The sequence below is a fragment of the Nelumbo lutea genome, chromosome 6 (genome assembly GCF_056320005.1).
Source record: "Nelumbo lutea isolate HS-2025 chromosome 6, American lotus-T2T, whole genome shotgun sequence".
NCBI classification, from domain to species: domain Eukaryota; kingdom Viridiplantae; phylum Streptophyta; class Magnoliopsida; order Proteales; family Nelumbonaceae; genus Nelumbo; species Nelumbo lutea.
The window spans coordinates 37052671-37065706 of record NC_142689.1 but is presented as its reverse complement, the minus strand read 5'-3'; the positions used below and the strand labels follow the sequence as shown (position 1 = coordinate 37065706).

General features: G+C 38.4%; 1 protein-coding gene and 1 long non-coding RNA gene across 3 annotated transcripts in view; one reads left to right on the top strand and one right to left on the bottom strand.

The window, feature by feature from the left end:
* Positions 1-8837, top strand: part of LOC148848580 (Nucleic acid-binding, OB-fold-like protein) — a 29808-nt gene extending 20971 nt beyond the window's left edge. The window contains exons 13-14 of one of the 2 annotated variants that reach the window (XM_088950575.1): positions 5881-5949; positions 8443-8837. In XM_088950575.1, the coding sequence (XP_088806701.1) occupies positions 5881-5949; positions 8443-8517 (144 nt within the window). In that variant the 3' untranslated portion in view covers positions 8518-8837. The remainder of the gene's footprint in view (positions 1-5880; positions 5950-8442) is intronic. The other variant, XM_088950574.1, reaches the window with a different exon arrangement.
* On the bottom strand, positions 5368-8369 carry LOC148848581 (uncharacterized). The gene is made up of 2 exons (XR_016100926.1): positions 8105-8369; positions 5368-7094 (listed from the first exon to the last, which is right to left on the bottom strand). It is a non-coding gene; the product is annotated as an uncharacterized LOC148848581 (long non-coding RNA).
* Positions 8838-13036: the final 4199 nt, after the last annotated feature.

Below are 13036 nucleotides of genomic sequence, written 5' to 3'. Positions count from 1 at the left end.
GAAAGAAGGAAGAGGAATAACTGAGGGCAGGAGGGTCTAAGGGGAAGGAAGATAGTTAGATGGGGATCTTAAGCTGGAATGTCAGAGGTTTGGGAAGTGCTAGGAAGAGAGCAGTAATAAAAGAGGCCATCAAGAAAACAGACCCAGATGTGGTACTTTTGCAGGAGACCAAGAGAGCAGATTTTGACATTAGGTGGGCAAGGAGTGTCTGGAAAGGCAGGGGGATTAGCTAGGCGGCTCTGCCTTGTTGGGGGTCTGCGGGGGGTGTTGTCACAATGTGGAAGAATGAAGTACTCATAGGTCAAGAAGAGTTAATGGGACAATTTTCAATTTCCTTGAAGTTTAAACAAGTGGAGGATGGGTTTGAATGGGTGCTTACCAATGCATATGGTCCAAATGATTACAGAGAGAGAAGGAAGTTGTGGGAAGAACTGGCCGATATAAGGGAACTATGGGAAGGGTCTTGGTGTCTGGGAGGTGACTTTAATGTTATAAGATTCTCGGAAGAGACAAATAGTCCGAGGCGGGGATCGACCTTGAGTATGAGGAAATTCAATCAATTTGTGGATGTTTACGAGCTTAAAGAGATCCCACTATCACACAGCTGTTTTACTTGGTCCAATCTCCAAGGGAACCCGATTTGCTCTAAGCTAGATATATTTCTCTTCTCAAATGATTGGGAAGAATATTAGGGGAATCTAAACTCTAGAGCATATCCAAGGGTGACTTCAGACCATTGGCCTATTGTAATCTGTAGGGAGGAAGTAAGAAATGCTGGTCCTGCTCCCTTTAGGTTTGAAAACATGTGGCTAGGACACCCAGGGTTCATAAAGAAAGTTAAAGAGTGGTGGCTAGAAAGCAATCCAACAGTGAAATGGAGTGGAATGAGGTTTCATAAGAAGCTCCAATATTCGAAAGGCAAAATCAAGGAGTGGAATCTGTTAGAGTTTGGGAGATTAGAGGAAAGAAAGTGAATAGTGACTGCACAAATTGAGGACTTGGATGGTAAGGAAGAAAGGGGTTGTCTTACAGAAGAAGATAATGAGCTAAGATGGAATTTGCGTAAATAGTTAGAGGATTATCTTCTTTAGGAGGAAATAAGTTGGAGACAAAAATCAAGGTGTAAATGGCTGAAGGAGGGGGGTAGGAATACCAAATTTTTTCATGCGATGGCAAGTGGAAGAAGAAGAAGGAATTTTGTATCAAGTTTGGAGATTGAAGGGGTTACAATATCCACCCAAAGAGAAATAGCAGGGGCTTTTGCAAACCACTTTAGATCTATCTTTAGAAAACCCGTAAATAATAGGGTGTGGATTGAGGGTATGGAATGGCCAACTTTGCACATAGAGGATAGGGATTGGTTGGAAAGGAAATTTGAAGTGGAAGAGATAAGGGAGCCAGTGTTCTCTATGGATAGATCAAAGGCACCAGGCCCAGATGGTTTTACAATGGCTTTTTATCAAGATTGCTGGGAGATATTAAAGGAAGATCTATGGACTGTGTTTGATGAATTCCACTCTAGAGGGGTGATCAACCTAGGGTTGAACTCCACTTTTATTGCACTGGTTCCTAAGAAGAGGAATGCATGTCACCCAAAGGATTTCAGGCCGATCAGCCTAGTCAACAACCTTTATAAGATTATCACCAAGGTACTGTCCATCAGAATAAGGAAAGTGCTCCCAACAATTATAGTAGATAATCAAGGAGCCTTTGTGAAGGGGAGACAGATAACAGATCAGATTCTGATAGCAAATGAAAGCTTGGAGGAGTTTAAGAGATCCAAGAAAAAGGGGTTGATTTGTAAACTGGATTTGGAAAAGGCTTATGATTTGGTGGATTGGTCTTTGTTGATGGAGGTGATGACCAATTTTGGTTTTGGGGATAATTGGTGTAGACGGGTCTTGGGTTGTATTAGGAACTACCATTACTCCATACTGGTAAATGGGACAGTGGTCGATTTCTTCCCAGCCTTGAGAGGGATTAGGCAAGGAGACCCCCTCTCTCCCTTGTTATTTACTTTGGTAGCTGAAGTTCTGGGGAGACTAATTTATAGATCAGGTTCCAGGGGCTTAATCAGAGGTTGGAGAGTTAGGAGGGAGCTTGTGCCACTCACACATTTGCAATTTGTAGATTGCACCATACTCTTTTGTGAAGCAAGGGACCCTAACAGGGTTAGAAATTTGAAGCTCACTATATGACATTTTGAGCAAATGTCAAACCTTAAGGTGAATTTTGAGAAGAGTTGTATAGTTGGGGTAAATATGAGTGAGGGGGAACCACTCTAATCAGGTCTACTTTAGCTAACCTTCCTGTTTACTTTTTGTCAATCTTCAAGATTCCGACAAATGTGGCTAGTAGATTAGAAAAACTAATGAGAGACTTTCTCTTGGAGCCAGGGGAGGAGAAGAAGGATCATAGGGTGGGGTGGGAGATGGTTTGTAGGAGTAAGAGGGAGGGAGGTTTGGGTATCGGGAATTTAAGGAATAGGAACTTGGCTCTTTTGGGGAAATGGCTTTGGAGGTTCTCATTGGAGAAGGACAAACTTTGGGTGAAGATAGTGGAAAATACTCATGGGGTTGCAACAAATGGATGGGACTCTGGGATTCTAGCAAGGAGTACAAGAGCATCTCCTTGGAAAGCTATTCAAGCTATTCTACCTTTGTTCTCTCCATGGATTAGGTATGACTTGCACTCAGGCAATCTCATTAATTTTTGGGAACATGTTTGGATTGGGGACTCCTCCCTAAAAGACCAATTCCCAAGCCTTTTTGCCCTTTCCACTTTTAAAAATGAACTGGTGTCTTCATTCATTGTTCCTTCTAATTCTATTTTTGTGGTCGAATGGAACTTGGGCTTGCGAAGAGATATCAAGGACACAGAGTTTGATGGTATCTCATCACTGTTATCCATTCTTGAAGGGGTGTTCCTAGAGCCAACAAAGGCAGATGGGGTTGCAACAAATGGATGTGACTCTGGGATTCTAGCAAGGAGTACAAGAGCATCTCCTTGGAAAGCTATTCAAGCTATTCTACCTTTGTTCTCTCCATGGATTAGGTATGACTTGCACTCAGGCAATCTCATTAATTTTTGGGAACATGTTTGGATTGGGGATCCTCCCTAAAAGACCAATTCCCAAGCCTTTTTGCCCTTTCCACTTTTAAAAATGAACTGGTGTCTTCATTCATTGTTCCTTCTAATTCTATTTTTGTGGTCGGCTGGAACTTGGGCCTGCGAAGAGATATCAAGGACACTGAGTTTGATGGTATCTCATCACTGTTATCCATTCTTGAAGGGGTGTTCCTAGAGCCAACAAAGGCAGATAGTAGAATTTGGACTCTCACCCCCTCTGGTTCTTTCACTTATGCCTCTTTCTTTAGCATTCTCACACATTCTTCTTCTACGGGCTTGTCTTTCCCTGTTAAAGATGTGTGGTGTCATCCTATACCTCCTAAGGTTGGGAGTTTCTGTTGGGAATCCTTTTTGGAAAGAGTTAACACAACAGATTTACTTCAAAGAAAAATACCCAATAGTTTTTTTTGTCCTCACTGGTGTGCCCTCTGTAAAGATGATGGTGAGTCTGGATATCACTTACTAATCTCCTATCGGTTCACTAACATCATTTGGGAGTGGTGTACTTCTTTGTTTGGGTGCAGGTGGACCCCCCCTTCGAATGTGCAAAGCCTATTCACATGTATGCCGTTTCGGCCAACAAAAAGGGCCAAGTTTATGTGGAGGTGTATGAGGGCTGCAGTCTGTTGGATTATTTGGGAGGAGAGAAATTCACGAATATTTACAGATAAGGAGAGAAGTTTGGAAGCAATGCTGGAGGTCATCCACATTAGGGTTATACACTGGTTGAAAACCTTGGCTCTGTTCGCAGAATTCTCAGTTGACGAACTGCAAAGAAAGTGGAAGGTGATAGCAGAACTTGTTCCAATGAGGAAGGCCTCAAATGTTGGTTGGGTCCCCCCACCCCATGACTTAGTTAAAATGAACTTTGATGGCAGCAGCTCGGGCAATCCAGGGCCATCCGGAATAGGAGGAGTAATAAGAGATGAACAAGGGAAGCTGTTAGCTATGTATTCTGGACCAGTTGGGGTGGGAGATTCTTTGAGAGCTGAGATTCTTGCAGCTCTTGAAGGGGTACAAAGAATCAAAGATATGCATATTAACAAGTTGATCATAGAAGGAGATTCTGAAGTGGTGGTAAACTGGCTGAAAAAGGATAGTCTTAGACTTTGGAATTACAGTAATGAAAAGAGGAAATTCAAATGGCTGACTAAGGACATGGAAATCCAATACAAATGAGTAAACCAACTCTTTGGCAGGTGGTCTAGCTAGGCAAGGGGTGAACAGACATTCTATTTTTTGGGCTGTCTTGTAATTTTTGTTCTTTTGATGCTTAATGGTTGTTCTTGGGAGCTAAGATTGTTTAACCCCCTTGCTCTGTCATTTTCTCATATTTTTAATATTAATTCAATCCACAGTTATTGATCAAAAAAAAAAAAAAAAAGATTAAGAGCCAAACCTAGTGCTATACAATCAAGTCATCTATACAAGCATCCTATGGTAGAGACGGCCTCCTCTACATTCTTTCCTGATTCAACGCTGATTTTCATAATTTGTCAGTTGTGTCATTAAGTTCCCTGTAACTCGTCAGCATGTCAGCACCACTGAGGCCTAATAACACATCCTGACTTCCACTTTAGTGGAATTGGCCTTTCAAATAAGTCTGTTCATCTGTTCAGAAGACAAGACAATATGCCTGCCAGACACCTGTTATTTGGTATTAGAGTAGTCTATCCTACGCTATCCTATTATTTGGCCTAAACAATATGCCCAGTAGATGCCTATTTCCTGAGCCAAGGAAAATGAAGGCCAAATGATTTTTCCAACCTTAATAAATCTCTACCTTTAGTCCTGAAATTATCTCTGAACCCTTTGAAACTCATTATTAACCTCCTAGTCTCATCCTTGGGTCATAGCCATCCTACATTATTTTGTACTAGAGCATGCCACTATTCTACATTATTTGGTATTATAGTCTAGCCTACATTATTTGTTGTGAGAGTTATTGGTCATGTAGCAGCTCCTCTTGGCTCAGGTCTCTGAACCTTGTGAGTTGTGATCACAAACCAAAGTGGAAAAAGATTAAAGAAAATTTACTCTAATTTCCATTAGATTACCTACATCAAGTCTCGTGTTTTTTATTCCTTGTTCAAGTTGTTGACTTGAGAGAAACTAAATAAATTAAATCAAGGGGTTTTTTAGCACTTTGGTGGCTCCTATTTGGGTTTCATAATGAACTCTCTGAGGTTTCCATTTGCTAGATCTCAAATGCTTACATTCTTTTAAACTTTGACAAAATTTCAAGAATTCTGGAATCAATTTCATGTGATTCTGAGTTTTTGGACATCCAATAGTCACGAATTTAGTGTTCTCCAATGAAGTCCTGGCATTATTAATCCATACCAACTTCATCCATAAAAGAGATTAATGCAAAAAAAAAAAAAATCCTATCCTTCTCACCGTTTTTTTTTTTTGTAATATCCTTTCCACTTTGAATAAGTCTATAATATGCCCTGCCTATACATGGATGATAGATGTAACTTGGGTGGTTGGTACTATGGATTTTAACTATGAATCACGTTCTGGATAAATCTTCTGTATGCCCTTCCTCACAATATGCTAGTATACAGTCCATGGATTGAAAAAGCATCTGGTTATGGACACTTGGAAAGTAAAGAATTTTCACCAGTTTTGTCTTCATATCTTGAACTTTGCTCTAACTTTTTTCTTTTGTTCTCTAAAGGGTATTTTGAACTATTTGATGGATTCTACTATTTTTTTCCTCCTGCCATGGCTCTTTCTTTGCTGCAGGTCTATATGGCTTCCATGTTTGAAAGTCAGTACAAGTTACTTGCTCGATCTGGAAACAAAGTACAGGAGGTATGTATTACAGAAATCCAGATTTTGTCCTCACCAGTGTTTTAAAAGGTGTGGGAGGTGTATGCCTGGAGGCACGCCTCCAGGCGAGGCACTCCCAAAACGTCCTGAGGCGTATGCCAGAGGCGCTGACACCTCTAAGGCTTACGCCTCATGTTCTTTTTTCATGAGGTGTGTGTGCTAGAGGTGTACGCCTCATGCACCTCATGCACACATTATATAAAAAGACTGAAAAAAAAAGAAAAAAAGAAAAAAAGGAAAGGAAAGGAAAAGAAAAAGAAAGGGAAGGGAAAGAAAAAGAAAAAAAGAGAAGAAAAGAAAAGAGAAAAGGGAAGAAAAGATAAGGGGAAGGAAAGTGGTCTGCCTCCAGCCTTTCAACTAGTGCTATGCATCTTATTCTTAATATAAAATATTTTTATTAAAAATAAAGAAAAAATGAGATCCCCCCTTCCTCTTCTTCCTCCCCTTCCTCCTGATCCTCTTCTTAAAGAGGCTTACACCTCCTTGTGTTTGGGAGGTTTACGGCTCTTACGTTCTTAACTACGCCTCATGCCTCTAGGTAGTGGAATGCTTTGTGTCACGCCTCCGCGTTTTAAAACATTGGTTCTCACAGCCTTTTGCAGCCATGTATTGGGAACATCTCAATACTTGTATGTTTTTATTCATGGGGAGATGTTCCCAATGCACAGCTACAAGGGGCTGTGAGGATGGCATGACAATGGTTTTGTGAGGATAAAATCTGATTTCATATTCCAGAATACCTACTGGAATATTGCACTCTTTTTGTTATTAGCCAGGACATTGGGAAAAACGGATTTACATTAACCGGTTCATACTCAAATGTAGACTAGCCTGATTGGAACCCACCTCATTATCTGCAAGAACATTACCTTGCCCTTATATGAGCTCTCTCTCTCCCTCTCCATGTGTGTGTCTCTCCTGGCTCATCCATCCCAAAGCATGATTTTGATGGTTCTGGTGCTCATTTACTGCCCAAAATGGTGGTCCTCAAGTTAGTTTCAGCATCCATCCCGATTTGTCAAGATGAATTTCTAGTTATACGTGCTGGGATTAGGGGCATACTCCCAGCCTGCTCTTTAACTGGTTCTCTTCGTTCTGACTTCTTCAATTCATGCTTCTTGAATTGACTGCAATGAATTGCATTTGCATTGACAGTTTAGAAGCAGTCCACCAACCATTAAGAAGAATGTCAAAACAATGATGCTTAAGTGCATTCTCCAATCTTTGATTTTCTTTATCATGCCAAGACAAGGGGGTTCTTATTGATATATCATATTATAAAACATTACCAACTGTTTGGGAGTAAAAGTAGTATTAAGAAACCACATTGTTTTATCTCAGCACTGTATTTTCACTCTTTGAAACAGTACTCAAGAGTTAGACAAGGCTCATGTGTTGCTTGGAAACCATGTAGAATATAATTATATTTTGCTTTTTCATTGTATCTCGATGTATAAGCTCATCCAGAATGTGGCTATCACTAATATGTTAAATTGAATTTTAAACTGAGAAAATACATTAACATAGTTTTCAAGGTGCCAAGGCGAGGCTAGGCGACAGGGGGGCACTTCTATAGGGAACCTAAGGTAGTTCCCTAGGTTCCGTAACTATATTTCCTTAATAGTTATCCATAATTTTCATAAAAAAAGTATAAATGTCACGTTAAAGTATAGAAAATCAACATATTCATGACAATAAAAAGAGGAAAGAAAAGAAAGTTCAAAAAATATAGGGGCTGAACACCTATTTTTGTTATAGGAAAAGAGGAAGAAGAATAAGAAGCAAAATTTTATGTTCGTCCTTATTGGGTTCAGGTTTTGAAGTCTTTGAGGGTTTAATACAACATTAGCAATGTTTGTGTTGATTAAACCCTAACATATAAGAAAACAAAAAAGAAATTAGTATATAAACACACAAAATGAATATTTTAGTTTAATAATGTCTATTTTATAATTATAATATAAAAAATTAAGAATATAAAACTATTCTATAACACAATGTACCAAACTTCCTGGTTATTAGGTGAGCTGACCCTCCAGGGATAACTTGTTGCCTAGGTGTTACCTTTGACAACTATGCATATTAATAGAATTTTGGAAATAGAAATGATGAGTTCTTAGAGTTTCAAAGGTTGTACCATTCAATTTAAGAAAACTCAATAGTCCAAATGCTATGTAAAATCACAATGAAATGATTCATTGCTGCCTGATTTCTGAAGTCTCCTCTCCCTATTCTCATCAAAGCACTCTATTGTAGAGGAAGTCTACATGGGTGCAGCATCATTGTACTTCCCAATGTTCTCAGTCCCTATTGAGGGGTTCTGAACCAACATAGCATTGAACATGCTTATATATACACTCATCAATGTCTGTTATTTCCCTGTTCTACTTTCCCTCCAGTATGATTTTATTGCCAAATATTTGGTATTTGATTTATTAGGAGTACTAAATCTGTATGTGTTTCTCCATTGGACAGGTAATAGTGCAAGCCTCCTTGGACAAGGAAGAGCTGAAAGCTGCAATTTTGACGTGTACAAATAGAGTTGTATAGAGAGTAAATAGACTGCTCTATTTAACATCTCCATAGGTTGTTTTAAATCCCCTATACCCTGTTTTTGAAGCCCATTTATCAAATTGGAAATGTCTCTGCAATCTTTCATTTGAAGGTTCAACCCCAACATACGTGCGCAGGAGAAGGGGAAAGATGGCAAAAAAAGAATGAAGAGGCAAGTTAAAGATTCCCTCGGCTGCCTCTTAGCGTGATACACTTACCAATTGTCTTAATCAGGTTCCCTGCTTACAGAAATTCCTTTGTACTCAAGAATCAAGATGCAAATAATGATAATTAATAATGCTATTCTTATCCCGTTATTGTTTCTTGCAAGGCTGAGCTACTTCCTAAGTTTCTATGCAGGTTTTATGGTTTCTTAAAGAATTATTTTTGCTCTACTTTTGGTAGCTTATATACACAGTTAGGCTTTATGCCCACTTATCCAGACCATCCCATTCCACATACCCGCCCCCCAAAAAGTGATTAGGGCCTTAGGGGTTGTTTGGTTTCTGTTTCCGTTTTTGTATGGCTTGAAAAGTGAGAAAAACGTTTTATATATATATTGAGAGGTGCCGTTAGACACCATTAGGTGCCACATAAGCAAAATGCCTATAGATGGTATGGATGGCACTGTTTTTCAGATAAATGACAATGGGACCAAACACCATATTATTCAAATAATGGAGGTTTGGATTGTTGGATATTATTTTATGCAACCTTTCAAACAGGAAAGAAAGAGACAGACCCTTTTACCCTTTTACCTAATAAATAATAATGTTAAGACGCTTAGTTCCTGTAACTATACATCTGTCTTTTGGGATTATCCATGATGCTTTTTCCTTTTTTGGAGACGGGTGTTTGGAGTTGATCAGCTTTCAAATTAATGAACTCTACGCCAGATAGACCGTTTCGGATACAGAGAATGGGAGATTGGAGTTACCTACAATCCAACTGGATCTGCATTTCTCGAGCTGAACAAATGTTTTTAGGTTCACGGCTTCACGCATCATGTCATCAGGAGACTCCCACAAGGCACAAGCTAGGCACGCCGCACGCGTACCGCAATGGACAAAAATCAAGGCTATGTTTGGCATCGATGCCATTGCTCCGAAAAATGGTGCTACATCAGTGCCACATTGAAAAAATCGGTGTTTTAGAAAATGACATGTTTGGAATGTTGCTCTAAATCATGCTTTGAAAATCGAGGTGTGGTATGGGGAAACGCCGAATTTGATGTTTTCTTAATTTGGAGCTCGTTCCTGCTAACAATGCAGTGACGTGGCATCCAACATGTATTATATTTAAATTGATATGTTGCATCACAATGCACCATTTTTTATGTCATTTTTTTTTGCGAAAGTGTACTATTTTTAAATTATTACATTTTTCAGCAATTTACTCAAATTTTTATGTCATTCAATTCTAGGCTTTTTATCGGTTTGTTTTTGTGGTTTTCTTTATATATATTTTCTTTTTTCCATGCAATTTCATTCATTTTTCTGATTTTCATACTTTGTACTATATTTTTTCATTTGTCTAAATTTTTCTATATTAATGTATGATTTTTTTTTTGCTTTTTTTCCATGTAATTTTCAGAATTTTTGCTATTTTCCTCATGATACATGGCAGCAATGTTTCCAAAAAAAAAAAAAAGATACCATTTTCAAAGAGAACAGTGCTTCCAACCCATACTATATGTTGTATATGCCATGGTATACACAGTATTGTATCGGTACTTAGAAATACACAGAATGCCTTTTTTTTCTTCAAATTTTGGTTTTTAGGAAGCTAAAAATAGGTTTTGGGGTTCCGAAAGGGGCATATCTTTTTCAAAAGATACAATACAATATGTCCGATACGGGGCGTATTGTATTGATACTTTAAACCTTGGTATATGCAACATCGATGCCAAACACATACAAATTATTTTGGTGGTGTGGTAGTTGTTTACGTTTGATTGAAAAAACAAAATCACTCGCATTGTCAAATAACCTCATATTGTGAAACGATGTGTTGTAGAGCTGTAGGGCCATTGTATCTTGGGGTGCGATTTGGGTGAATCCAATCCAAGATGGAACTGACTCAGCCTAAAATTTTATATAGGCTCGACTCAAGAATTTGGACTCTTTTTATTTTTCGGGCTGGATCTGGGTCTAGTCGTTAGATAACCTACACCCAGCTTTGAATTACATAATGGCTTGTGAGTCTTTGGCTCCTCATCTAAAACTATTGGATCTTTACGGCAAATGCAGAAGACGAGTCAAGGCCTTAAAGTATTATGGGGCTTCTCGAAGAAACCCGTAGAAGTTATTCCAACAAATAAGAAATTTAAGGTTTCTTTGTTTTTTTTTTTCTAATAAAAGGAAAAAGAATGGAGTAATTTCTTTTTGAAAGGAATTTTCTGATGCATTAGTTAATTAAAAGGATAGGGTCTAGTAAAAATGTTGTTTTGTGCAATGACACCTTAAGGATGCAGCTAGGGTGTGTTGATTCTAAGAAAGAAATCTGATTTACTGAGGAGAATTCCCTTGTTATAAATAAGTGGACTTCGAAGGCTGTCCCACAACAGCCTCCAAGGGAGAAATAAAGATCTTTAGTTGGAATTGTCAAGGGGTGGGATCCCCCTCAACAATCCAAGCCATTCATGAGGCCCTAAGAGTAGAAAAGCCAAAAATAGTTTTCCTAATGGAAATAAAATGTTCTCTGTTGTTGTGTAAATCTAAATTAAGATGCTTTAATGATTGTGATTGTTGGGGAGTTGTTGTGTAAATCTAAATTAAGATGCTTTGGTTTTTAGTAAAAATAAATTAAGATGTAATTACTAATTTACCCATTCTCATGGTAATTTGGCATTTCCAGAAATTCTCTCAACAGCATAGGCCATTGGCCACCAACAACTAAAGTTTTTCCTAATTCAAGTGGGCTAGTGAAGCAAATAAGAGTAGAAAAGGAATATTCTTGAACAAATGGAAAGGTCTGGCTAGTTCAATTAATGTGCCTTGACTTTGCATTGGAGATCTCAACATTATTCTCCATGGTTATAATAAAGAAAGAGGTAGACCACTGAGGTGGACTACCCCAAAGCGATTTTTAAGTGTAGTGGAGCAATTCTCTTTATTGGAAGTTGCTTCACATGGTCCTAGGTACACGTGGTCACACAATAGTCATGATCTAGACAATGTTAGAGCAAGATTAGATTGGGCTTTCTATAATGACAATATTAGAGAAAGATTAGATTGGACAAAAAGTCCTTCGTGTTGAGCAAATGTGGGTGACCCATTGTGATTTCATAGATGTTCTTACCTAATGCTAGAGCAAGAAAATAAAGGGTCCAAAGCAATTTATCCTGAGAGAAAAATGACATGCTCTTAAGATTGACAAGGACAAGTCTAATTTTGATAAAAGGAAAGTTGGGGTGTTGCCTGTTGGAGGCTAATCTTGATGTCCTCCTAAAATGAGAGGAGATTATGTGGGCCTAGAGAGCAAAGGTTAATTGACTAAGATTTGGTGATAGGAACACAAAATTTTATCATATGTCTACAATTAGAAGGAGAGCAAGAAATAAGATAGTTAGACAAAAGGGTGACTTTGGAGTTTGGGTTGAGGAGGAAGAGAGCATTCATAACATAACATGCTAGTGAGCCGTCTTTGGAGACATTTTTAAGACTTCAAACCCATCCGGTATTGAGGACTATCTGAGTTTTTTGAGCTAGTTATCAGTTTAGATCAGAATGCCTTGCTCCAAAGAGAAGTAGAGGAAGCAAAAATAAAAAAAAGTTCTTTTTCAGACGGCACCCCTAAAAAAGGCCCCTAGGCCGGATGGGTATCCAAATTCTTTCTACCAAAGCTGTTGGGATGTGGTAGGTTCAGACCTATGTAAAGCAGTAAAGGCATTCTTTCAAAGTGGTCATATCCTCAAAGAGTCAAATGAGACTTTCATTACTTTCATTCCAAAGGTAAAAAACCCAGTCACCTGTTGGTTTTAGGCCAATTAGTCTATATAACACTAGCTACAAAGTCATTGCAAAAATTTGGCAAATGGATTGCAACCTTTAATTGAAGGAATTATTGGTAAAATCAAAATGCATTCATCTTGGGGAGGTTAATAAATGATAATATCCTAATTACTCATGAAATTATGCATCACTTATAAACAAGTAAGAACAAATCATATTACATGGCAATTAAGATATATATGAGCAAGGCATATGATATAGTAGAGTGGTCATTCCTAAAAGCAATTTTGGAGAAGTTTGGTTTCGGCCCCAAATGGGTGGGGTAGATCACAGAATGTGTTTCATCATTCTCTTACAATATCCTTATTAATGGTGCTCCAAGTGAATAATTATTCCTCTCTAGGGGGTTGGGGCAAGGGGACCCCCTTTCCCCTTACCTATTCCTTTTATGCTTTGAAGTACTCTTTAAGAAGATTCAATTTTTAGTTTCTACTGGTTTATTTTCAGGCATTAGACTAACTTATCAGTGTCTTACCATCTCCCACTTGTTTTATTTTTTGTAG